The following is a 27,748-nucleotide window of genomic DNA, read 5'->3' as shown; positions in this document are numbered from 1 at the left end:
ATTGAGAAATTAGGTTCCTTGAGCAGCAACATCAACAGAATTTTGCAGAGTGAGGGGGAGTAACATACACTAACTACACTGTAGCCAACAACAATAAATAGTACACCGAATATGCCTATTAGCCTTTGAATTCTTAATAAATAATTACATGTATTTTACAATCATTTTAAGTGTAGTCTTTGCATTTGTAAAGGCTACCAATAAGACTTTCAAAATGTCGAAGGAAAGAAAGGAGGACACGGCTTTTAATCATTACAACATATTTCTTTATAGGTTGGTTATAAAAGTACAAATCAAATTTTATGTGTCACATACACGTGATTAGCAGATGTTAATGTGAATGTAGCGAAATGGTTGTGCTTCTAGTTCCGATAGATTACTTGTTAGATATTACTGCACTAACAGTTCCCCAACAACTACCTAATACACACAAATCTAAAGGGGTGAATGAGAATATGTACATGCAAGTATATGGAGGGGCGATGGCCGAGCAACATAGGCAAGGTGCAATGATAGTATAGATACATTATTCATATCACGTTTATATAGTGTAAGATATGTAAACATTACTAAGGGGCATTATTTAAAGTGATATTGTATAAAGTGACGAGTGATCCATTAATTAAAGTGGCCAGTAATTGGGTCTCAATGTAGGCAGCAGCCGCTCTCCGTCCCAGCTTTGTTGCACCTGTACTGACATCGACCTTCTGGATGGTAGCGGGGTGAACAGGCAGTGGCTCGGGTGGTTGATGTTATTTATGATCCTTTTTGGCCTTTCTGTGACATCGAGTGCTGATGGAGGGCAGGTAGTTGCCCTCAGTGATGTATTGTGCAGACCGCAACACCCTGCGGTTATGGGCGATGCAGTTGCCGTACCAGACGGTGATACAGCCCGACAGGATGCTCTAAATTGTGCATCTGTACAACCTTGTCAGGGTTTTGGGTGACAAGAAAAAGTTCTTCAGCCTCTTGAGGTTGAAGAGGGGCTGTTGCGCCTTCTTCACACACAGTCTGTGTGGGTAGACCATTTCAGTTTGTCTGTGATGTGTACGCAGAAGATCTTGACGCTTTCCACCTTCTCCACTGCTGTCCCGTTGATGTGGATGGGGGGGGGGGGGGTGTACTACCTCTGCTTGTTTCCTGAAGTCCACGATCAGCTCCTTTGTTTTGTTTTGTTGATGTTGAGTGAGAGGTTGTTTTCCTGACACAACAGTCCGAGCGTCCTCACCTCCTCCCTGTAGGCTGTCTCGTCATTGTTGGTAACCAAGCCCACTACTGTGTTAATTGAGTTGGAGGCGTGCATGGTCACGCAGTCATGGGTAAACGGGGAGTATAGGAGGGGGCTTAGCACGCACCCTTATGGGGCCACAGTGTTGAGGGACAGCGAAGTGGAGATGTTGTTTCCTACCTTCATCACCTGGGGGCGGCCTGTCAGAAAGTCCAGGACCCAATTGCACAGGGAGGGGTTGAGTCCTAGGGCCTCCAGCTTGATGATGAGCTTGGAGGGTACTATGGTGTTGAATGCTGAGCTGTAGTCAATGAACACCATTCTTACATAGGTATGTATTCCTATGGTCCAGACATGATAGGGCAGTGTGCAGTGTGATGGTGATTGCTTCTAGGGTGGGTCTAGGGTGTCCAGTAAGGTGGAGGTGATATGATCCTTGACTAGTCTCTCAAAAGCACTTCATGATGACAGAAGTGAGTGCTACGGGGCCGTAGTCATTTACTTCAGTTATCTTTGCCTTCTTGGGTACAGGAACAACAGTAGCCATCTTGAAGCATGTGGGGACAACAGACTGGGATAGGGAACGATTTAATATGTCCGTAAACACACCAGCCAGCTGGTCTGTGCATGCTCTGAGTACACGGCTAGGGATGCCATCTGGGCCAGCAGCCTTGTGAGGGTTAACACGTTTAAATGTTTTACTCACGTCAGCCACGGAAAAGGAGAGAAGGGGGGGGGGGGTTGCGCAGTCCTTGTTAGCGGGCCGCGACTGTGGGACTGTATTATCTTCAAAGCAGGAAAAGAAGGTGTTTAGTTTGGCTGGAAGCGTGACGTCGGTGTCCGTGACGTGGCTGGTTTTCTTTTTGTAGTCTGTGATTTCCTGTAGACCCTGCCACATATGTCTTGTGTCTGAGCCGTTGAACTGACTCCACCTGGTCCCTGTACTGGCATTTCACTTGTTTGATTGCCTTGGAGGGAATAACTACACTGTTTATATTGTCATATTCCCAGACCTCTACCCATGGTTAAATGCGGTGGATCGCGCTCTGTTTTTTGCAAATGCCGCCATCCATCCACGGTTTCTGGTTAGGGTAGGTTTTAATAGTCGCAGTGGGTACAACATCTCCAATGCACTTCTTTATAAAAACGCACTCACCGAGTCAGCGTATAAGTCGATGTTGTTCTCTGAGGCTGACCAGAACATATTCCAGTCAGCGTGATCAAAACATGAAGCATGGCTTAAAAAAAAATAAAAAAACGGAAAAGTGGTGCATGTGTATGTATTCACCCCCTTCGCTATGAAGCCCCTAAATAAGATATGGTGCAACAAATTACCTTCAGAAGTCAGATGATTAGTTCAATAAAGTCCACCCGTGTGCAATCTGTGTGTCACATGATCTCAGTATATATACACACACTTGTTCTGAAAGGCTCCAGTCTGCAACACCACTAACCAAGGGGCACCACCAAGCAAGCTACACCATGAAGACCAAGGAGCTCCCCAAACAGGTCTGGGACAAAGTTGTGGAGAAGTACAGATCAGGGTTGGGTTATAAATATATATATATATATATATATATATATATACACACACACACACACACACACAGAGTGTCTTGCGAAAGTATTCGGCCCCCTTGAACTTTGCGACCTTTTGCCACATTTCAGGCTTCAAACATAAAGATATAAAACTGTATTTTTTTGTGAAGAATCAACAACAAGTGGGACACAATCATGAAGTGGAACGACATTTATTGGATATTTCAAACTTTTTAAACAAATCAAAAACTGAAAAATTGGGCGTGCAAAATTATTCAGCCCCCTTAAGTTAATACTTTGTAGCGCCACCTTTTGCTGCAATTACAGCTGTAAGTCGCTTGGGGTATGTCTCTATCAGTTTTGCACATCGAGAGACTGAATTTTTTTTCCATTCCTCCTTGCAAAACAGCTCGAGCTCAGTGAGGTTGGATGGAGAGCATTTGTGAACAGCAGTTTTCAGTTCTTTCCACAGATTCTCGATTGGATTCAGGTCTGGACTTTGACTTGGCCATTCTAACACCTGAATATGTTTATTTTTGAACCATTCCATTGTAGATTTTGCTTTATGTTTTGGATCATTGTCTTGTTGGAAGACAAATCTCCGCCCCAGTCTCAGGTCTTTTGCAGACTCCATCAGGTTTTCTTCCAGAATGGTCCTGTATTTGGCTCCATCCATCTTCCCATCAATTTTAACCATCTTCCCTGTCCCTGCTGAAGAAAAGCAGGCCCAAACCATGATGCTGCCACCACCATGTTTGACAGTGGGGATGGTGTGTTCAGGGTGATGAGCTGTGTTGCTTTTACGCCAAACATAACATTTTGCATTGTTGCCAAAAAGTTCAATTTTGGTTTCATCTGACCAGAGCACCTTCTTCCACGTTTGGTGTGTCTCCCAGGTGGCTTGTGGCAAACTTTAAACAACACTTTTTATGGATATCTTTAAGAAATGGCTTTCTTCTTGCCACTCTTCCATAAAGGCCAGATTTGTGCAATATACGACTGATTGTTGTCCTATGGACAGAGTCTCCCACCTCAGCTGTAGATCTCTGCAGTTCATCCAGAGTGATCATGGGCCTCTTGGCTGCATCTCTGATCAGTCTTCTCCTTGTATGAGCTGAAAGTTTAGAGGGACGGCCAGGTCTTGGTAGATTTGCAGTGGTCTGATACTCCTTCCATTTCAATATTATCGCTTGCACAGTGCTCCTTGGGATGTTTAAAGCTTGGGAAATCTTTTTGTATCCAAATCCGGCTTTAAACTTCTTCACAGCAGTATCTCGGACCTGCCTGGTGTGTTCCTTGTTCTTCATGATGCTCTCGGCGCTTTTAACGGACCTCTGAGACTATCACAGTGCAGGTGCATTTATACGGAGACTTGATTACACACAGGTGGATTGTATTTATCATCATTAGTCATTTAGGTCAACATTGGATCATTCAGAGATCCTCACTGAACTTCTGGAGAGAGTTTGCTGCACTGAAAGTAAAGGGGCTGAATAATTTTGCACGCCCAATTTTTCAGTTTTTGATTTGTTAAAAAATAAATATCCAATAAATGTCGTTCCACTTCATGATTGTGTCCCACTTGTTGATTCTTCACAAAAAAATACAGTTGTATATCTTTATGTTTGAAGCCTGAAATGTGGCAAAAGGTCGCAAAGTTCAAGGGGGCCGAATACTTTCGCAAGGCACTGTATATATATTTGGATAGTAGGATATCCAATCAAAAACACATTTTGACTAATGGGGAAAATGTGTAAATTGTGTTGATAATCCTCTTAGAAAACCAAATAGTCCAAACCTCAAATCTCTATCAAAATTATCCAGACTAAAAAAGTGCTTACATTTTTTTAATAAAAAACTTGAAAATCGCTGCGCGAGAATTAAGGCTACCTGACAGGCTTACCATTGAACTCATCTTTCTTCCTAAATCCGGAAGACATAAAACAATATAGAAATGAGAGATATCAATTGTAAGACATTTTAGCATATACTGTTCATATTAAATGCAAAGTTCCTGTTCTTTTTCAAAGCCTTTTACATTTAATTCCTCTCGTGTCAGAATTTTGGGGGATATTCGCGACCCACGATAACAATTTGGAAGACGACCACGAAATGTAAAATCCTCAAAAGTGCTTTGTGCTTATTATCAGATGTATTAGGTTACAAAATAAAACTTTTTAAAATATAATTTGATATGTTAGAGAAAGACCCCACTGAACGATTCAGAACATGAATAATCCTATTTGTCTTGTTAAAATGCATTTTATAACATAAGGAACCCTATATATAATCTTTTGAGTGTGCATAGTCTATGTAAGATTGGGTCAGTACAGATAGCCTGGATAACAGCAGTCATACGGCTATTTATCAGTCTTATGGCTTGGGTGTAGAAGCTGTTTCGGAGCCTGTTAGACCGAGAAATTCGGTACCGTTTGCCAGAAGGTAGCAGACTATGGATGGCTGGAGTCTGACAATTTTTTGGGGCTTTCCTCCGACTCTGCCTGATTTACACTGCATATAAAAGATTAAGAACACCTGCTTGTTCCATGATAGCTTTCACCTGATTAGTCTATGATCCGTTATTCAGGGCCAGTCCTTGCGGTTCTACCTCCATACGAGAGACCAACAAATGCCCCCCCCCCCCGCAAAACTAGAATAGTCCCAGTAAACAAAAAGCTTGAAGTTAGGTTAAATGTAGGTTAAATGTAGGTTCTGAATTGAATGTGAAAAGGTATTATCCATACATTTAAAATATACATTTCCCAGAACGTTGAAAAAGCATATTTTCTGTACGTAAAAAAAAGGCTAATTTCCAATTTTGAATGAAAGTTATGATGTATTTTCAGAATGTTGGGCTCCCGAGTGGCGCAGGGTCAAAGGCACCGCATCTCAGTGCAAGAGACGTCACTACAGTCCCTGTTTCGATTCCAGACTGTATCACATCCGGCCGTGATTGTCCCATAGGACGGCGCACAATTGGCCCAGTGTCGTCCGGTTTGGCCGGGTTAGGCCATCATTGTAAATAAAAATGTGTTCTTAACTGACTTGCCTAGTTATATAAAAGGTTACATCAAAAATAATTTATTTTATTTATTATGTATTTTCCAGATGTTGAAATCAGGCAAATTTTTGCTTCTGAATGAAAGTTGAAAATGAGTATATTTCTAGAAGTCTGGACCAAATCTGACGTCAATGATTGGTTCAGATTTGGGCGGGACCAAAAACTCATGTCCGTGGATGTCGAAATCAAGGCCGGTCTGGAACTGCACCAAAAAAAGACGTCCAAAAGGCGTCAGCGTCAGTCTGTACTTACTGAGGTGTAGCCTACAGTGTTGCTGGAAATCTTATTTTATGAATGCCCATCTATGTGGTAAGTCTACTGTTCGTAAAACACCAAAAAACAACATCCGGACAGGACCAATTAAAGATGACTCAACTTTATCAGGAGTTGTCGCGAGCCCATTTGCAGCATGTTTACACAGCGACAAATGCAGAAGCATTTTATTTTTCACTATGTCCAAATTTTTTAACAGATACAAACTACTGATCATGCCAATGGGGTGTAACTCCTGGTCAACAGATGGTTGATGGCCTAATCCTGTCTAATGAGACGGCCGGCCGTGCCCTTATTGATGTCACTTGTTAAATCCACTTCAATCAGTGTAGGTGAAGGCGAGGAGACATGTTACAGGATTTTTAAGCCTTGAGACTATTGAGACATGGATTGTGTGTGTGTGCCATTCATGGCCAAGACAAAAGATTTAAAGTGCCTTTGAAGGCGCACCGGTTTGTGTCAAACTGCAACACTGCTGGGTTTGTCACGCTCAACAGTTTCCCATCTGTATCAAGAATAATCCACCACCCAAAGGACATCCAGCCAACCTGACGACTATTGGAAGCATTGGTGTCTACATGGGCCAGCACTTTGTAAAGTCCATGCCCGGCGAATTAAGGCTGTTCTGAGGGCAGAGGGGTGCATGAATATACAGCACTGTATACAGCCGGGGGGGGGGGGGGGGTTCAGCCGTGATGATTAAGGATGAGAACTCTTGGTAGATAAATGTCTGCAGCAAAAATGTAAATAGTGTGATTTCCTGATAGTTGCTGGTTGAAAAGTCAATCTACACAGGACCTTCTAATCAGCAGGTTTGCATGAGCGGGAGTTGCGGCAAATCTACAGTTGGGTACTTAAATTTATGCCGAGACGCTATTTTATATTGATATAAAACAGCATCATTGGGCCTTTAACAGGTTTGTGAGACAGACATAGATTTTTGCAATCAACTGAGGGAGAGGCTCTGCCTTTGAAACACTGTCCAAAAAGGATATGGTTTGTCCATACAGTGCACAGAGAGATCTAAGAGTCTTAGAGAGATCTAAGAGTCAATTGAAGCACCCCTGCGTCAATCTATGTAACTTAATACAAAAATCCCAATCAAAATCCTTCAGTTTAAGCTAGAGATATCGGCGTAATCCACCGCATCTGCCTATGTCAGCCTTCCGCATCTATGGTGGAAGCTGGCTGAGCTACAGTGGTGTGTCAGACCATGAGACATCTCAAAAATCTTTCTTCTCACGAAAACGTCTGAACGGTTTGGCCTACAACCTATGACCACTTTCCGGAAAGGGTAGACTCATGAACACGATGTTGTTCTCCGTTTTTTCTCTGCGATCCCCAAAAGTGTCACGGGACTCGTCTGAAGTCGATAACGCTGATATGTCAACTTGTCTGCGTCCAAACCGTTTAAGCTACAAACTAATATGACGCCACTATTTTCACGACTGTCCTTTTTTTCCAATTTATGTATGTGTTATTCAATGCGTTTCTATGGGCTATAGTATTAAAGGCCAAATTCTATATTTAACAACCTTTTGTTTTTATACCTAAGGGGTCCTAAAATTCAAAATGGATAAATGATCCATGGTATGACAATCTTAAAACAATTCCATATGTTAACTTACAACCCAATGTCAAGTTGACTCATTTCAAATGAAGGTGTCTTCTGAGATGCTCATGGACATGTTAAGTTGAATTCCACACATTCCTGACCTTTTATCCAGCAGCTAACAACAGTTGGGTATGAGCACATGCCAGCACAACCAGGACTCACCCTGCATTCATGTCACATACTGTATATGGGAAAGAGATTAAGAATGGCAGGTAGACTTGATCTGGCACACAGCATCAAATAAAATACTAAATATTAATCACATGCTTTGTAAACAACAGGTGTGTACTAACAGTGAAACGCTTGCTTACGGGCCCTTCCCAACAACGCAGAGAAAAACATATAAAAAATAAAATGAGTAATAAATACACAACGAGTAACAATAACTTGGCTATATACACGGGATACCGGTAATGAGTCGATGTGCAGGGGTTTGAGATAATTGAGGTAAATATGTACAGTTGAAGTCAGAAGTTTCCTTACGTCTTAGCCAAATACATTTAAACTCAGCTTTTCACAATTCCTGACATTTAATCCTAGCAAAAATTCACTGTTTTATGTCAGTTAGATTCACCACATTATTTTAAGAATGTGGAATGTCAGAATAATAGTAGAGAGAATGATTAATTTCAGCTTTTATTTCTTTCATCACCTTCCCAGTGGGTCAGACGTTTACATACACTCAATTAGTATTTGGTAGCATTGCCTTAAAATTGTTTAACTTTTGTCAAACGTTTTGGGTAGCCTTCCACAGTAATTTGGGTGAATTTTGGCCCATTCCTCCTGACAGAGCTGGTGTAACTGAGTCAGGTTTGTAGGCCTCCTTGCTCGCACATGCCTTTTCAGTTCTGCCCACAAATTTTCTATAGATTGAGGTCAGGGCTTTGTGATGGCCACTCTAATACCTTGACTTTGTTGTCCCACAACTTTGGAAGTATTCTTGGGGTCATTGTCCATTTGGAAGACGCATTTGCGACCAAGCTTTAACTTCCTGACTGATGTCTTGAGATGTTGATTCAATATATCCACATAATTTTCTTTCCTCATCTATTTTGTGAAGTGCACCAGACCCTCCTGCAGCAAAGCACCCACACAACATGATGCTATGCTTCACGGTTGGGATGGGGTTCTTCATCTTGCAAGCATCCCCCTTTTTCCCCCCAAACACAACGATGGTCATTATGGCCAAACAGTTCTATTTCTGTTTCATCAGACCAGAGGACATTTCTCCAAAAAGTACGATCTTTGTCCCCATGTGCAGTTGCAAACCGTAGTCTGGCTTTTTTTACGGCTGTTTTGGAGCAGTGGCTTCTTCCTTGCTGAGCGGCCTTCCAAGTTATGTCGATATAGGACAAGTTTTACTGTGGATATAGATGCTTTTGTACCGGTGTCCTCCAGCATCTTCACAAGGCCCTTTGCTGTTGTTCTGGTATTGATTTGCACTTTTCGCACCAAAGTACATTGATGCGAAAACATCATGGTCCCATGGTGTTTATACTTGAGTACTATTGTTTTGTACAGATAAACGTGATACCTTCAGGCGTTGGGAAATTGCTCCAAAGGATGAACCAGACTTGTGGAGGTCTACAATCTTTTTTCCCTGAGGTCTTGGCTGATTATTTTGATTTTCCTATGATGTCAAGCAAAGAGACACCGAGTTTGAAGGTAGGCCTTGAAATACATGCACAGGTTCACCTCCAATTGACTCAAATGATGTCAATTAGCCAATCAGAAGCTTCTAAAGCTATGACATTATTTTCTGGAATTTTCCAAGCTGTTTAAAGGCACAGTCATCTTAGTGTATGTAAACTTCTGACCCACTGGAATTGTGATACAGTAAGTGAAATAATCTGCCTGTAAACAATTGTTGGAAAAATGACTTGTGTCATGCACAAAGTAGATGTCCTAACCGCCTTACCAAAACGATAGCTTGTTAACAAGTAATTTGTGGAGTGGTGGAAAAACGAGTTTTCATGACTCCATCCTAAGTGCATGTAAACTTCCCACTTCAACTGTCCATGTCGGGATAAAGCGACTAGGCGACACAATAGATAATAAAACAGTAGAAGCAGCGTATCAGATGAGTGCAAAGAGGGTCAATGCAGATAGTCCGGGGTAGCTATTTGGTTAACTATTTAGTGAGTAGATTAACTCGGTGAGTAGATTCACCTATTTCTGAGGTTGGAGCATGTTCAAAGCAGACTGTACAATACACATTTACTATATCCGACACAATATTGGAGAACAAACTAGTAATGAGAGATGACTCCATTGTGTGATCGCATCTGCTAGTAATTGTGAATATTCTTCTGACACGGAATCTGTAAATGAGAGCGCCTAGGCCCTAGGCTGTCACAACTTCAAATGTTTTCACTGAAAAATACTTTCCAATAACTGGTTGTCTGTGAGTCCTATTTTGGACATTGGGTAGTTGCAATGCTTGAGTCACTCACTATCTGTTCAGGGTGTTGGAGACAAAGGGGCTTCACAGAACACAAAGTACTATATGGGAAAACTGTGCTGCAATGAGTTTAAAAGAAATGAAGTCTGCATTGTTAGCAGTGACAGCAATGCTGCGTTGCTTGTAGGTTTTGTGGTAAGTCTTGTGCTAACTAACATAAGTCCCCACTCACAAACCATCAGTCACAATAAGCAGGAACAAAAATGGTATAGGTATCGGTGTAAAGTACTACAAGGCCTATATATATATATATATATCTCCATTAAACAATGCCTTTGTCTCTGCTTTTGAACAAGGAGATATATCGGGCCCAAGTGATAGCCTAAAAAGAATGGGAAGATGGAATAGCATTTAATTGGTTTGTGTCTGAGGAAGCCGTAGACATCTGATAAGGCTGCGCTGAGACAGCACCGATCACTGACTAACAGCACACATGACTCCTAGGTTATCTCCACTGCAGTGCTAGCAAACTAGGCATGGAAAATGTGAATCTTACATTCTATAGTAAAATACTTGCTTGAAATAATTCAGTTAATGCCTCAAAAAGGCACCTTACCCTTTTCAGCTTTGGCCTAGCTAAAATACCCTACAATTACTATTTTTTTTGACATAGGTTGCCTACAATTAAATATTCTATAGAGTCACAATTTACTGACCAGACACGGTTCATTACTTGGTTGTCAAGCGGCTGAAGCCTATTGCAATTCTTTCATTTCTGTCTACAGGCTTTCAAAAATAACTAGGACTGAAAATAATTAACTACTTGTCCAAATATTATAATTGAAGTCATGTGATACTGTCACGGCACATTAGGCTATAGTGACATCAAAGTAAAGAGTTTACGCAGTCAGAACATAATTCATTTACAAACTAGTAAAACAGGGGAGGGTGAACTGATATAGGAGAGTTGCAACAATGTTTCAAATGTCACTTTGTTACAACATAATTATGACTAATAACTTATAGCGAAGCAGATACTTTCATAATAATTTGGTTACAAAGTACTCCATCATCATATGACAGCAGCACGCAGCTCAGCAGTGTGTCGAAGACCCACCACACACTAGACTAAAAATAGCCAATCACATACGAGCAGTTTGCCCTTTAAGCGCCATTACAAAATACATACATTCATTTTCCTCAATAATTGCAATGATTTTCACAAGGATAGTGTAGGATGTGACCTCCAGAGCCGTTTTTCAATGTAGTCAGTCCACCAATGGAGAATAAGACATGATGCATAGCCTGCATAACAACCTTATTATTAGGTCATAATAGCATAATCAATATTATGACTTCATAATTCATTAATCACTACTCAACAATCCATTGTGACACTTCTTAAAATTAAACATGGTCATAATTAAGAGTTACAATGTTTTAATGATCTGAACAGGTGCCCGTATGGGTTGCAGGAGACTAAAATATATGTATTTCCTCTTTTTCTTGAACCATTTACATGAAGAATATTCAACATAGCTTAATGTTCAACACAGCCCGTACATTTTTATTTTATTAGTTCACCTTTATTTAACCAGGTAGGCTAGTTGAGAACCAGTTCTCATTTGCAACTGCGATATTATTTGGTAGAATGCTTGAAACCGTAGGCTATAGACCTAGTTTGTTGACAGAGATGGAGAACTGTTAGTCTATAGCTATGGTTATTGCAACAAATGGTTACATTTCTTGCATATTTTGCCAGCTCACTCTGGGAGTATACATACTTCTGCAGTGTAAGATGCTCTCTCTCGCTCTCATGATGTGGACATGAAGACATTACCATAATCATCTTCTAACACACTTGCGTTTAATTGAAAATGAAAATCTTTCAAATTGTATTAAAAGGTTAGGCTACTTATTATACATCCAAACATACCTGAAAAGGCATCATATTGTTGCTGTTGTCCGTCCTAAAGGCGTTGTCCTCCATCCAAGATTTCGGGGTGAGGGGACCAGCTCTCGGGAATTTTGGGGGTGCTATAACATTGCTGGAATATGGCTTTTTCATCGGGGAGATGGGGTTCATGGAAGACGGCACCCCTACACCGACCCCCACGCCAACCCCGACTCCTACAGCTCTCCGCGGGTCCCTGCCTGCCTGGAGACCGCTCCAAGGATTGGAGGCTGTGCTCCAAGCGGTATTCTGGTGATTATTCCAACCCGAAGATGAGGCAGGTGAAGAAGCCTTGCTATTCATGACAGACTGGTGACTGTATGCGTTCCTCTGTGGAAAAGGACCTTGGTTGGGGCTAACAGGGGATCTCCGTTGCTGCGGCGGTGGCTGCTGCTGCTGCTGCTGTTGCTGGGCTTGCTGCTGAGACTGTGCCAAGCCAAGCTGAGGTGAGAAATTGCCTCCAAATACCGGATTGACGTGATGGGGGAAGTTCTGGAAAAGCATTGTTCCGTTCACCGAGGGTATTCCTTGAAAAAAATTGTCATCCACGGTGTTTGTGGTTCCAGTGGACCAAGTGCTACCAAATGAGGGGGACAGGGTGTCACCGGTTTCCTGCGGCTGATGAAAATTTAAACCCGGCAGGATCGGAGACTCCATCAGCACTTTCTCTTTGTTGAGAGCTGAAGCTGCTTGGTTGCTCACACTCGATGGGCTCTCCTCTGATGTAGTGGGTTCCGAGGGGGTCGGGGTGGAGGGAGGTTCTACAGTTGGATCTTGCTGCTGATGAGGTTGGGCTTTGTTTTTGTCCATCAGTAAATCATCCTGCATGGTTTGCTGAGCTGAAACGGGGAAAACAGAGACGAGTTATTATTGAGAATGTCATAGACTAGGCTCGCAGGGTTGTTATGATATTTTACAGAACTCAAGAGTGTATTTCTTCTGCTGCAAGCCAATTGCAATGCGAATTCGTGATCACCCATTCAGCAAACAAAATCGAAGACTACCGATGTGACACAATAAAGTGCACTAAAGCAAGAGATTCAATAGTTTCACCCTTTCGGACGCCAGCGCTCCACTCAGATGTAGGCTGTGCGGGAAATACACGTGGAGGATACCGACATTCACCAATATTCGCCACGTATCGTTTTCCTTTCCTTCACCCAGCAACTCCGAACTACAATGTGAAACTGATTCTTGTTCCTGTTTTTTTTCTCACGAGAACCACCCCTGAATTAATTTGCATACGTCAATAAATACAGCTGCTGCGTCCTTCAAAAAAGGTTAAAGAGACACGCCACCTTGACCAACCCACTTCATAGAAAACTGAATAGAGATAGCTATTTCGTATGGAACGAGCAAGACACTTCTCCTTAAGTTTCTGCGTCAATGATTGCTGCAGTAGCTATAGATATGACGCACTTATAGGCGACTATTTTTGTATGACATCAGCCTAGTAGGCTGGACATGTTCTACATTTTAGGTGACTTGACAGAACGGCTTGCTACATAGGGAGGCTAATAGCTTCACCCTAAAAGCATGAACGTTATAAAGATTACGATTAGCGGCAGATTAAATTATTGCATTATTACTTGGTCAATTTGCCTGTCTCCTTTTTATTTGCTCCTTTTCTGAGCAAATGGGTGCTAAAACAGAGGCCACGCCTATCTGCATATCTACGTTTGGAAAAGCCTAAGACCCTTTTCATACTATGACAGATTCTCTTCAGGTTTCGAGAGAATACCCTTGGCTATGTATTTCGCCTCTTCTTTCATGCATGTCTGCGTTTATGTTCCGTCGGCATTGATAAAACAAAAATATTTATAATGTATAGCCTGCTATATTGCATTTGGTTTTCCTAATAGTGTATGGTCTATCATACACTATACGTTTACTCTGGGCGTCCCGTTTGCATCATTATAAACATAATTAGGTCTTTCGCTGATCAATTGAGAACAGTATAAATTTACTCATATCAAAACCATTCTGACTGCCGTGTACAGTCACACTTGAATGAGAGCTATGAGATTGCATGGTTTTGTCCATTTTAAGTATGAATCATTAGAGATAACAACTGTGGCCTATAATAAAGCCACATATGGTGGAATTTAGAAGGTATTCGGGAATAGGCTAAAACGACTCACACACGCAGTAGGCTGTCAAATTTAGGTTGAGCACATTATTTTAATTCTCAGACTTCCTGAATATTTCTAAGAGGTGTGAGGTAGACTTATCGCAGCAAAATATATGCAAAATATTGCACAGCATTCTGGACACCCATTTAGTCCTTGTTTTCTCCTCGACGCATAAACGTTGCCAATTCAAGGTCATCAAGTAGCCTAATCAATATAGGTGCAGTTTACCAGCCTAAAAGAAAAGCAATACACCAAATCTGACTATCTAAAAGTCGTATTTTTCCTACGCGTTGGTTATACAAGATAGTCAATACATTCACAAGCGGGCTATTAATACATTCATATCCACCAGCCCCTAATCTACAACTGTACAGATACCACCAAACAAACACGACAACAACCGCATGCACACCCTTGTCGGTTTTTGTTTCACATGACATTAAATTTACCTTAATCGTTCACCTTTTGGGACTGTAAATATGGCTATTTCTGTTTGCCTCGTCTGGGTTTAGATATGACAAATGAGCTACCCTTGCGCGGAGGTAGTCAGTAGTTGCTTCAACAGCTGATTGACTGAAGCGCATGGATGATGCAGAGGCTTCAGGGAAATGTAGTTTCATAGTTTTAGTGTACTCCTCCAGAATGCAAAGTTTGGTCGAAAATAAAACAATCATTTTGGTAATCTTTTATTTTAAATGTAGACCTATGCATTTTTTTGTTGCATAAAAGTAGTCTAGTATTTAACGAGGACATCTATTTAATGACAATTAATGATGGGGTTTCAAAATGTCAATTTTTCTGCAACAATATAGTCTGATTGGATCATCATTAGACGAGGCTGCTTTTCCTCACCAAACCACAGACCCATGTAATTATGAAAAATTGTACCCAGACGACACTTGCCCAATATCTTCCATGACTGCAAAGCCCTTGTTGCAACATTTTAACAGAGAAAATGTCGCCAATAGAGATACAATTTAGCCAATAAATGCGATGCACTCAGTGGCATGCACTCATACGCTTCGTATGGCCTGAAACGCTACTGACAGCTAGGTATAATATATGCAGCCTACCGCAATATGAAGTATTCTGTAGCCATATGTGTATCTTCATGATGCTAGTCTGCCCAAGTAGCCGTAGTGCCTCTTAGGTCCGTTATACAAGTTAGAGCATTAATTTGATAATTCTTTGGCCACAGGAAGGAGAAAAAAAATGTGGTCGGACTACATATCCCAGGCATCTTGTAAACGTATGATTTCGCAGCCTCTGACGGGCTTGTTATTGTTGGTGACGAAGACCGCAACACCTCAGAGACAGGCAGTCAATGGAGTCAAGTTGTCACAGCGATGCATTAATGATAAACAAAGTATTACTTGTTTTTTAGCAAAATATTAACGTGAAACCGCAGGCGAAGCGTCGAGTAGTAATGCATTATTTAGAATGACCGCAAAGGAATTGGCTTATAGTTGAAGTTACTTTATTTCGGCTAACCAACAAGCTAGCCAGCCAGCTAAACTATTCGAAGGCCTCGTCGCTTTCAACAAGGCCAAGCTAGCCAACTAACCTGCATCGTTAAACACTCAAAACGTTTTGAAGTGTTGTTTTACATTTATTGGCTATATGTCGGAAGATATCGCATTGGTAATGCAACAGAATTTGGACAGGTGAGTTGAGTTTAACGTTAGGTTAACCTACTAGCGAAGCTAGCTTGCTAACGCTACACAACTGGGGGGGTCCAGGTTACTGCAAGGGCGCCATGGTTAATAACTATACTAATTCTTACCTTGTGAGTTATAATGTTGCTAGTCATATATGCAGCATTCAAACTATACAAAGTTCATGCGACATTGTCGTTACCATGGGGCAGGATCAGTGGGACCAAGATATGTTAACTTATGGGGGTGTGTCACGCGATGCACTTCCGACCTGGCTCAAATCAAAATGTATTTGTCATGTGCGCCGAATACAACAAGTGTAGGTAGACCTTATAGTGAAATGCTTACTTACAGGCTCTCACCAACAGTGCAAAAAATGTATTAGGTGACCAATAGCTAAGTAAATAAATAAAAACAACAGTAAAAAGACAGTGAAAAATAACAGTAGCGAGGCTATATACAGGCATCGGTTAGTCGGGATGATTGAGGTAGTATGTACATGTAGATATAGTTAAAGTGACTATACATGTATGATAAACAGAGAGTAGCAGCAGCGTTAAAGAGGGCTTGGGGGGAAAAACTGTTGAAGCCTTTTTGTCCTAGACTTGGTACCGCTTGCCATGCGGTAATAGAGAGAACAGTCTGTGGCTGGGGTCTTTGACAATTTTTGTGGCCTTCCTCTGACACCGCCTGGTGTAGAGGCAGCTTAGCCCCAGTGATGTACTGGACCGTACGCACTACCCTCTGTAGTGCCTTGCGGTTGGAGGCCGAGCAATTGCCATACCAGGCAGTGATGCAACCTGTCAGGATGCTCTCGATGTTGCAGCTATATAACCTTTTGAGAATCTAAGGACCCATGCCAGTTATTTGTAGTTTTTCTGAGGGGGAATAGGCTTTGTTGTGCCCTCTTCACGGCTGTCTTGGTATGTTTGGACCATTCTAGTTTGTTGGTGATGTGGACACCAAGGAACTTGAAGCTCTCAACCTGCTCCACTACAGCCCCGTCGATGAGAATGGGGGCGTGCTCGGTCCTCCTTTTCCTGTAGTCCACAATCATCTCCTTAGTCTTGGTTATGTTGAGGGATAGGTTGTTATTCTTGCACCACCCGGCCAGGTCTCTGACCGCCTCCCACTGTTGTGTCGTCTGCAAACTTAATGATGGTGTTGGAGTTGTGCCTGGCCATGCAGTCATGGGTGAACAGGGAGTACAGGAGGGGACTGAGCACGCACCCCTGAGGGGCTCCAGTGTTGAGGATCAGCGTGGCAGATGTGTTGATACCTACTAGAGGTCGACTGATTAATCGGAATGGCCAATTAATTAGGGCCGATTTCAAGTTTTCATAACAATCGGAAATCGGTATTTTTGGGCACTGATTTTGCCGATTTAAAAAAAATATATATTTTGATATTTTTTTACCTATTATTTAACTAGGCAAGTCAGTTAATTAAGAACACATTCTTAGTTTCAATGACGGGTCAACTGCCTTGTTCAAGGGCAGAATGACAGATTTTCACATTGTCAGCTCGGGGGATCCAATCTTGCAACCGTACAGTTAACTAGTCCAACGCTATAACCACCTGCCTCTCGTTGCACTCCACGAGGAGACTGCCTGTTACGCGAATGCAGCAAGCTAAGGTAAGTTGCTAGCTAGCATTAAACTTATCTTGTAAAAATCAATCAATCATAATCACTAGTTATAACTAACTACACATGGTTGATGATATTACTAGTTTATCTACTGTGTCCTGCGTTGCATATAATCTATGCAGTGCGCATTCACGAAAAAGGACTGTCGTTGCTCCAACGTGTACCTAGCCATAAACACCATTGCCTTTCTTAAAATCAATACACAGAAGTATATATTTTTAAACCTGCATATTTAGCTAAAAGAAATCTAGGTTAGCAGGCAATATTAACCAGGTGAAATTGTGTAACTTCTCTTGCATGCTGAGTCAGGGTATATGTAACAGTTTGGGCAGCCTGGCTCATTGCAAACTAATTTGCCAGAATTGTACGTAATTATGACATAACATTGAAGGTAATGTAACAAGAATATTTGGACTTATGGATGCCACCCGTTAGATAAAATACAGAACGGTTCCGTATTTCACTGATATAATAAACGTTTTGTTTTTGAAATTATAGTTTCTGGATCCGACCATATTAATGACTAAAGGCTTGTATTTGTCTGTGTTATGTTATAATTAAGTCTATGATTTGATAGAGCAGCCTGACTGAGCGATGGTAGGCAGCAGCAGGCTCATAAGCATTCATTCAAACAGCACTTTCATGCGTTTTGCCAGCAGCTCTTCACAAGTACATCGCTGTTTATGACTTCAAGCCTATCAGCCTAATGGCTGGAGTTACCGATGTGAAATGGCTAGCTAGTTAGCGGGGTGCGCGCTAATAACGTTTCAAACGTCACTCGCTCTGAGACTTGGAGTAGTTGTTCCCCTTGCTCTGCATTGGTAAAGCTGCTTCGAGGGTGGCTGTTGTCGATGTGTTCCTGGTTCGAGCCCAGGGAGGAGCGAGGAGAGGGACGGAAGCTATACTGTTACACTGGCAATATTATAGTGCCTATAAGAACATCCAATAGTCAAAGGTATATGAAATACAAATGGTATAGAGAGAAATAGTCCTATAAATACTATACTAACTACAACCTAAAACCTCTTACCTTGGAATATTGAAGTCTCAGGTTAAAAGGAACCATCAACTTTCATATGTTCTCATGTTCTGAGCAAGGAACTCAAACGTTAGCTTTTTTACATGGCACATATTACACTTTTACTTCTCCAACACTTTGTTTTTGCATTATTTTAACCAAATTGAACATGTTTCGTTATTTATTTGAGGCTAAACAGATTTTTATTGATCTATTATATTAAGTTAAAATAAGTATTCATTCAGTATTGTTGTAATTGTCCTTATTATAAATACAGTGCCTTGCGAAAGTATTCGGCCCCCTTGAACTTTGCGACCTTTTGCCACATTTCAGGCTTCAAACATAAAGATATAAAACTGTATTTTTTTGTGAAGAATCAACAACAAGTGGGACACAATCATGAAGTGGAACGACATTTATTGGATATTTCAAACTTTTTTAACAAATCAAAAACTGAAAAATTGGGCGTGCAAAATTATTCAGCCCCCTTAAGTTAATACTTTGTAGCGCCACCTTTTGCTGCGATTACAGCTGTAAGTCGCTTGGGGTATGTCTCTATCAGTTTTGCACATCGAGAGACTGACATTTTTTCCCCATTCCTCCTTGCAAAACAGCTCGAGCTCGGTGAGGTTGGATGGAGAGCATTTGTGAACAGCAGTTTTCAGTTCTTTCCACAGATTCTCGATTGGATTCAGGTCTGGACTTTGACTTGGCCATTCTAACACCTGGATATGTTTATTTTTGAACCATTCCATTGTAGATTTTGCTTTATGTTTTGGATCATTGTCTTGTTGGAAGACAAATCTCCGTCCCAGTCTCAGGTCTTTTGCAGACTCCATCAGGTTCTTCCAGAATGGTCCTGTATTTGGCTCCATCTATCTTCCCATCAATTTTAACCATCTTCCCTGTCCCTGCTGAAGAAAAGCAGGCCCAAACCATGATGCTGCCACCACCATGTTTGACAGTGGGGATGGTGTGTTCAAGTTGATGAGCTGTGTTGCTTTTACGCCAAACATAACGTCTTGCATTGTTGCCAAAAAGTTCAATTTTGGTTTCATCTGACCAGAGCACCTTCTTCCACATGTTTGGTGTGTCTCCCAGGTGGCTTGTGGCAAACTTTAAACGACACTTTTTAAGGATATCTTTAAGAAATGGCTTTCTTCTTGCCACTCTTCCATAAAGGCCAGATTTGTGCAATATACGACTGATTGTTGTCCTATGGACAGAGTCTCCCACCTCAGCTGTAGATCTCTGCAGTTCATCCAGAGTGATCATCGGCCTCTTGGCTGCATCTCTGATCAGTCTTCTCCTTGTATGAGCTGAAAGTTTAGAGGGACGGCCAGGTCTTGGTAGATTTGCAGTGGTCTGATCCTCCTTCCATTTCAATATTATCGCTTGCACAGTGCTCCTTGGGATGTTTAAAGCTTGGGAAATCATTTTGTATCCAAATCTGGCTTTAAACTTCTTCACAACAGTATCTCGGACCTGCCTGGTGTGTTCCTTGTTCTTCATGATGCTCTCTGCGCTTTTAACGGACCTCTGAGACTATCACAGTGCAGGTGCATTTATACGGAGACTTGATTACACACAGGTGGATTGTATTTATCATCATTAGTCATTTAGGTCAACATTGGATCATTCAGAGATCCTCACTGAACTTCTGGAGAGAGTTTGCTGCACTGAAGGTAAAGGGGCTGAATAATTTTGCACGCCCAATTTTTCAGTTTTTGATTTGTTAAAAAAGTTTGAAATATCCAATAAATGTCGTTCCACTTCATGATTGTGCACCACTTGTTGTTGATTCTTCACAAAAAAATACAGTTTTATATCTTTATGTTTGAAGCCTGAAATGTGGCAAAAGGTCGCAAAGTTCAAGGGGGCCGAATACTTTTGCAAGGCACTGTAAATAAATAAAAATCGGCCGATTAATCGGCATCAGCTTTTTTGGGTTCTCCAATAATTGGTATCGGCGTTAAAAAATCCTAATCGGTCGACCTCTAATACCTACCCTCACCACCTGAGGGCGGCTCGTCAGGAAGTCCAGGATCCAGGTGCAGAGGGAGGTTAGTCCCATGATCCTTAGCTTAGCGATGAGCTTTGAGGGTACCATGGTGTTGAACACTGAGCTGTAGTCAATGAATAGCATTCTCACATAGGTGTTCCTTTTGTCCATGTGGGAAAGGGCAGTGTAGAGTGCAATAGAGATTGCATTATCTGTGGATCTGTTTGGGCGGTATGCAAATTGCAGTGGGTCTAGGGTTTCTGGGATAATGGTGTTGATGTGAGCCATTACCAGCTTTTCAAAGCACTTCATGGCTACGGACGTGGCAGACAAGGTTGTGCCAAACCTCACGAATGCTCTTGTGGTTGAATGAAAGCAAGTTCCCACCGTAATGGTCCAACATTAGTGGAAGGCTTTACCAGAAGAGTGGTGGCTGTTATAGCAGCGAAGGTGGACCAACTCCATATTAATGTCCATTATTTTGGAATGAGATGTTCGAAGAAGTGTCCACATACTTTTGGTCATGTAGTGTATTTACAAATAGGTAGGGATAAAATAATGACTTAGTAGCAGGATGAATAATAAACAGTAGCAGCAGCGTATGTGTTGAGTCAAGAGTTCATTGCAAATAGAGTCAATGCAGAATGTCCGGGTAGCTATTGGATAATTAACTATTCAGCAGTCTTATGGCTTGGGGGTAGGAGCTGTTCAGGGTCCAGTTTTGTTCCAGTCTTGGTGCATCAGTACCGCTTGCCGTGCGGTAGCAGCTGGAACGGTCTGAGTTGGGTGGTCTTCCTCTGACACCGTCTGATATAGAGGTCTTGAATGGCAGGGAGCTTGATGCCTTGCCATACCAAGCAGTGATGCAGCCAGTCAAGATGCTCTCTATGGTTTAGCTGTAGAACGTTTTGAGGATCTGAGTGCCCACTAAAATAAATGGAATAATGTGTCCCTGAACAAAAGGGGTGGGGGGGTCAAAATCAAAATTAACAGTCCGTATCTGGTGTGGCCACCAGCTGCATTAAGTACTGCAGTGCATCTCCTCCTCGTGGACTGCACCAGATCTGCCAGTTTTTGCTGTGAGATGTTACCCTACTCTTCCACCAAGGCACCTGCAAGTTCCCAGACATTTCTGGGAACTTACCCTCTGATCCAACAGGTCTCAGATGTGCTCAATGGGATTGAGATCCTGGCTCTTCGCTGGCCATGGCAGAACACTGACATTCCTGTCTTACAGGAAATTATGCACTGAATGAGCAGTATGGCTGTTGGCATTGTCATGTTGGAGGGTCATGTCAGGATGAGCCTGCAGGAAGGGTACCACATGAGGGAGGTGAATGTCTTTCCTGTAACGCACAGCGTTGAGATTGCCTGCAATGACAACAAGCTCAGTCCGATGATGCTGTGACACACCATCCCAGACCATGACGGACCCTCCACCTCCAAGACGATCCCGCTCCAGAGTACAGGCCTCGGTGTAACGCTCATTCCTTCGACGATAAATGTGAATCCGACCATCACCCCTGGTGAGACACAACCGCGACTCGTCAGTCAAGAGCACTTTTTGCCAGTCCTGTCTGGTCCAGCGACGGTTTGTGCCCATAGGCAACGTTGTAGCTGGTGATGTCTGATGAGGACCTGCCTTACAACAGGCCTACAAGCCCTCAGTCCAGCCTCTCTCAGCCTATTGCGGACAGTCTGCGGTCTGATGGAGGGAGTGTGCATTCCTGGTGATAATCGGGCAGTTGTTGTTGCCATCCTGTACCTGTCCCGCAGGTGTGATGTTCGGATATACCGATCCTGTGCAGGTGTTGTTACACGTGGTCTGCCACTGCAAGGACGATCAGCTGTCCGTCCTATCTCCCTGTAGCGCTTTATTATATGGACTTTGCAATTTATTGCCCTGGCAACATCTGCAGTCCTCATGCGTCCTTGCAGCATGCCCAAGGCATGTTCATGCAGATGAGCAGGGACCCTGGGCATCTTTCTTCTGGTGTTTTTCGGAGTCAGTGGAAAGGCCTATTTAGTGTCCTAAGTTTTCATAACTCTGACCTTAATTGCCGACCCTCTGTAAGCTGTTAGTGTCTTAACAACCGTTCCACAGGTGCATGTTCATTAGTTGTTTATGGTTCATTGAACAAGCACAGGAAACATTTTTTAAACCTTTTACAATGAAGATCTGTGAAGTTATTTGGATTTTTATAAATTATCTTTGAAAGACAGGGTCCTGAAACAGGGATGTTTACTTTGCCCTTCACACTAGTCAGGGATTGCCAGGGTCACCCTAGCCCTGACCTGGGTATGCTCCTGTCCTGATTCTGATAACAAGATTCATGTTTATTTCCCATGTGGTATGTATACATTGGAAATGTTACTCTCCCCAGCTCTCACAATCAAACACAACCTGGGAAATAGCCTACCTACCGCCGAGGTAAACCAGTTAATAATCTGAGGTTTGCCAACAACTGGATATTGAGGTTGTGAGCTAGCAATGCTGGCCTCAACACACGACTAAAGAGAGACAATTTTAGGTCATAATCGAAAATCCTAAAGAGGGCATGGACGTGGAATATATTTCTGAAATTGAGACTGAGTGATACTTTACACTATAATTTTAACACACATTTTAACACAACCTTCCAAACATTTTTGATCTTGTATGTCACTCATACTTTTATTCTAATAGGTCTATGTAGGCTTAGGTCAAGTAAGTCGTTTTTGTTTGTCAATGCTTTCCATGGTCACAAGCATGCTTGACCTTCAGCGAGAATCTGGCATTCAGTCTGGGTTAGTTGGTGTTCATGGTGAAATATGAAGGTTGAAATACATAGACCAATCAGTAGCAGCCAGCTGCTCTTCATTCCTAAATATGTTGCTTTCCTCTCCCCTTTGTGCATCTCAAGCAAACTATACCCAAATTGTTATTTAGGTTATTTCATTCATTCATGTCTTCAAAGACAAGAAATGTTCTGATAATCCTCAGATCTACAATTTAGTGCTACCGCTGTTTATTTTAGGCAAGTCCCTTATATACCCTTTTGAGCCTTAGCCTATATCCTGTCCTTGTGTAATCAATGTTTTCACCTTTACTGGAAAACAAACTTAGTGCCAAGGTTGTTGAATGACTTTAGGCCTACATGCCAATCAATACTTTGTTGTTGTTTTTGATATTGGATCAAAGTTCCTTCAGTTGGAAAAAAAAAAATGACTTAGATCATTTTTCATAGTTTTTAGGCTAAACCTTGCAATCTCGTGTAAAATTGAGAGATCTGTGATGAATGCCGTGACTGTGGATTGTGGTGGTGATCCAGCAGTGAGTTATCGATTTGCTCCTGTTGAGAGCAGGCCTGTTGTCGTTCCTGATCTTGCCAGTGTTTTATTTTCCACTGTGGGCCGTATTTGCCAGAATGTCGCAGCTCGCATCTTAGTGCCATAATACAAATGAGGACTGTTTTGGGCACAACAAGTAAACTTGATGTGGGGGGGGGGGGGAACGACTATTTCATCCATTTTAGAATAAGGCTGTAACGTAGCAAAATGTGGACAAAGTGAATGGGTCTGAATACTTTCTGAATGTAGTGTATGAAGGCAATATTTACATATTGGCAAAGCAATAGAAGTTACTTTTAGATTTGTATCATTTTAATTTAGAATTTTGATTAACCACATGACATTGATTTAATTTTTTAAAATGTATTTTAGATATGATGACTTGAATATAAATGAGATCAAAATGTTCCACGAAAATGTGCATATGAAAATCATAACTGGCACGCAGATTAGTAGAAGTGGTACGCTAACTTTTTTTTCTTGGAAAAAAATACATTGGCATGACAGACAACTGGCTTGTTCAGGCCACAGTGCCCATATGTAGGCCTGTACTAAAGTGTGTGATGCTGCACTTTTCATAATTGGATCTCTGGACTGTGAAAACATATTTATTTTAGATGATAAGCCTAACTGTTGTGCAGTGAAAAGGGTGGAAGGAAACCTGTGCGATTGCTCAATGTGCAACAGCTCTGCATTCCCGCTGCCATGCAGCAACCGGGCTCAGTGCAAAGGCACGAAACATGAGTCTGTTTGAAGAAACCGATAGCAGAAGGATGTATGTCATGTTCCCCTCCTTTAGGCGGTTGTGTACCCGGCTCTATCAGCGACAAACACACAACTCCACAGGCTCTTATCTGGGCCTGCCACAAGCAGCTGGTTCCCACTGCAATGCAGTGTCTCACGAATGGAGGAGGGAGAAATACTTTAATCCTGCCTGACCTTTGGCTGGCTCACACACACACACACTCTACTCTTTTACTTTGGTTGGGCATTAGTCATACATTAGCCAATTTAATATCTTGTATCCCTTTTTTTCTCATTATGTCGTACTCTTCCTATCTTGTAGACACCCCGGAAAGTGTTTTGATATTCTAAAGTCGGTGCTGTTGGTTGCCGTGACTTGTGTTTGAGGTGGGTGCGATGGGTCTAGGGGGAAGTTACATTTGCACATTCACGTGAAATATGAGCCGCGGCAAGTCTTGTAACTTTCCCTGGGGGAGAGAGTTGAAGGGATAGGTTTGGGTTAACTGGCTCTGGCTCCCGAGCCAGACAGTCAAATATAGACTCCGGCAGCTCAGTGTAATTGGGCCAGTGTGACTTCACTCCCAGCCTGACTTTTTTTCCTGCTGTTCGATACAGGTGGCAACAATTAAGGCTGACCCCATTTAGTCGACTGGTCGGTCGATAGGCTGTTGTTCGACCAAGATTTTTTTTAGTCGAGTAGTGGCATATATATATTACTAATCTATTGCACATGAGACACCTGTCTGATTCACTCCTGTCTCAGTGGACTAATCCATTGCAGAGGCCGCAGGAATGGCACACCAGTATCACCAGTAGTACTTTACCGTTAACCTCTCTGGGATATTCGGGATGGTAGCGTCCCACCTCAACAACAGCCAGGGAAAGTGCAGGGCTCCAAATTCAAAACAACAGAAATCTCATAATTACAATTCCTCAAGCATACAAGTATTTTACACCATTTTAAAGATGAACTTCTCGTTAATCCAGCCACAGTGTCTGATTTCAAAAAGGCTTTACGGCGGAAGCACACCAAACGATTATGTTAGGTAAGCGCCTAGTCACAAAAAACAGACATTTTTCCAGCCAAAGACATACATTGAAGGTTGTGCAATGTAACAAGAATATTTAGACTTAGGGATGCCACCCGTTAGATGAGGGGCGGCAGGGTAGCCTAGTGGTTAGAGCGTTGGACTAGTAACCGGAAGGTTGTGAGTTCAAACCCCCGAGCTGACAAGGTACAAATCTGTCGTTCTGCCCCTGAACAGGCAGTTAACCCACTGTTCCCAGGCCGTCATTGAAAATAAGAATTTGTTCTTAACTGACTTGCCTGGTTAAATAAAGGTAAAATAAAATACAAAAAAAAGATAAAATACCGAACGAACGGTTCTGTATTTCACTGAAATAATAAACGTTTTGTTTTCGAAATGATAGTTTCCGGATTCGATCATATTAAAGAACAAAGGCTCGTATTTCTGTGTGTTATTATGTTATAATTACGTCTGATTTGATAGAGCAGTCTGACTGAGCAGCAGCAGGCCCGTAATCATTCATTCAAACAGCACTTTCGTGCCTTTTGCCAGAAGCTCTTCGCAAGCACAGCGCTGTTTATGACTTCAAGCCTATCAGCCTAATGGCTGGTGTAACCAATGTGAAATGGCTAGCTAGTTAGCTGGGTGTGCGCTAAAATTGTTTCAAACGTCACTCACTTTTAGATTGGGAGTAGTTATTCCCCTTGCGCTGCAAGGGCCGCGGCTTTTGTGGAGTGATGGGTAACGATGCTTTGAGTGTGGCTGTTGTCGATGTGTTCCTGGGTCGAGCCCAGGTAGGGGCGAGGAGGGGGATGGAAGCTATACTGTTACACTGGCAATACTATAGTGCCTATAAGAACATCCAATAGTCAAAGGTATATGAAATACAAATGGTATAGAGAGAAATAGTCCTATAAATACTATATTAACTACAACCTAAAAGCTCTTACCTTGGAATATTGAAGTCTCATGTTAAAAGGAACCACCAACTTTCATATGTTCTCATGTTCTGAGCAAGGAACTTAAACGTTAGCTTTTTTACATGGTACATATTTTACATGGCACATATTACTTTCTTCTCCAACACTTTGTTTTTGCATTATTTAAACCAAATTGAACATGTTTCATTATTTATTTGAGGCCAAATAGATTTTATTGATGTTTTGTATTAAGTTAAAATAAGTGTTAATTCAGTATTGTTGTAATTGTCATTATTACAAATAATAAAATAAAAAAATTGGCCGATTTAATCGGTATCGGCTTTTTTGGTCCTCCAATAATCGGTATCGGTATCGGCGTTGAAAAATCATAATCGGTTGACCTCAAGTCCAAATACCTCCTTTTTGTTTGCGTGTTTAGTACACGCAGGCAAGTCCATGCGAAAGTTCAGATGAAACGTTATATTACAGTTCGTAGAAACATGTCAAACGAAGTATAGAATCAATCTTTAGGATGTTTTTATCATAAATCTTCAATAATGTTCCAACCGGAGAATTCCTTTGTCTGTAGAATTGCAATGGAACACAAGCTAACTCTCACGTGAACTCGCGTGTTCAGCTCATGGCAGTCTGCCAGACCTCTGACTCAATCCCCTCTCATTCACCCCACCTCACAGTAGAAGCCTCAAACAAGGTTCTAAAGACTGTGGGCATTATGAAGTGCAATATGACACCATAGACACTGTGGAAATGATAGGCAATGAGTTGAAAAACTACAAACCTCAGATTTCCCACTTCATGGTTGGATTTTTTCTCAGGTTTTTGCCTTCCATATGAGTTCTGGTATACTCACAGACATCATTCAAACAGTTTTAGAAACTTCAGAGTGTTTTCTATCCAATAATAATAATAATAATATGCATATATTAGCAACTGGGCCTGAGTAGCAGGCAGTTTACTCTGGGCACCTTATTCATCCAAGCTACTCAATACTGCCCCCCAGTCCCAAATAAGTTAATTCCCATAATTTCTAATCTACAATGTTTATTTGGTTACAGTAATTTCTGTTAATGCATTCAATATATTATTATTGTCATTGTAGGAGTGGACATAGCCTATTTAAAAAAATCTTTCCAAGTTCTGATCCTGTGGAAACATCATAAAGTAGGCCTACCTGATTAC

General features: G+C 41.8%; 2 protein-coding genes across 8 annotated transcripts in view; one reads left to right on the top strand and one right to left on the bottom strand.

Moving 5' to 3' along the window:
• Positions 1-15,387, bottom strand: part of cpeb3 (cytoplasmic polyadenylation element binding protein 3) — a 65,162-nt gene extending 49,775 nt beyond the window's left edge. For 4 of the 6 annotated variants that reach the window (XM_036959923.1, XM_036959924.1, XM_021580234.2 and 1 more), the window contains exons 1-2: positions 15,277-15,387; positions 12,054-12,910 (exon numbers count right to left, since the gene is read on the bottom strand). In XM_036959923.1, coding sequence (XP_036815818.1) covers positions 12,054-12,910; positions 15,277-15,316 — 897 coding nt within the window. In that variant the 5' untranslated portion in view covers positions 15,317-15,387. Of the gene's footprint in view, positions 1-12,053; positions 12,911-13,124; positions 13,474-14,652; positions 14,778-15,276 lie in introns of those variants that run through there. The other 2 variants (XM_036959925.1, XM_036959926.1) reach the window with 2 other exon arrangements.
• A 51-nt stretch (positions 15,388-15,438) lies between these two features.
• The window catches only part of LOC110502305 (E3 ubiquitin-protein ligase MARCHF5), a 64,539-nt gene continuing 52,229 nt past the window's right edge, over positions 15,439-27,748 (top strand). Inside the window, exon 1 of one of the 2 annotated variants that reach the window (XM_021580240.2) lies at positions 15,439-15,867. In XM_021580240.2, coding sequence (XP_021435915.1) covers positions 15,824-15,867 — 44 coding nt within the window. In that variant the 5' untranslated portion in view covers positions 15,439-15,823. The remainder of the gene's footprint in view (positions 15,868-27,748) is intronic. The other variant, XM_021580241.2, reaches the window with a different exon arrangement.

This window comes from Oncorhynchus mykiss, chromosome 23 (assembly GCF_013265735.2).
Source record: "Oncorhynchus mykiss isolate Arlee chromosome 23, USDA_OmykA_1.1, whole genome shotgun sequence".
In the NCBI taxonomy this organism is placed as follows: Eukaryota; Metazoa; Chordata; class Actinopteri; order Salmoniformes; family Salmonidae; genus Oncorhynchus; species Oncorhynchus mykiss.
Note: the sequence above shows the minus strand (reverse complement) of the source record. Positions and strands in the feature narration are given on the sequence as shown.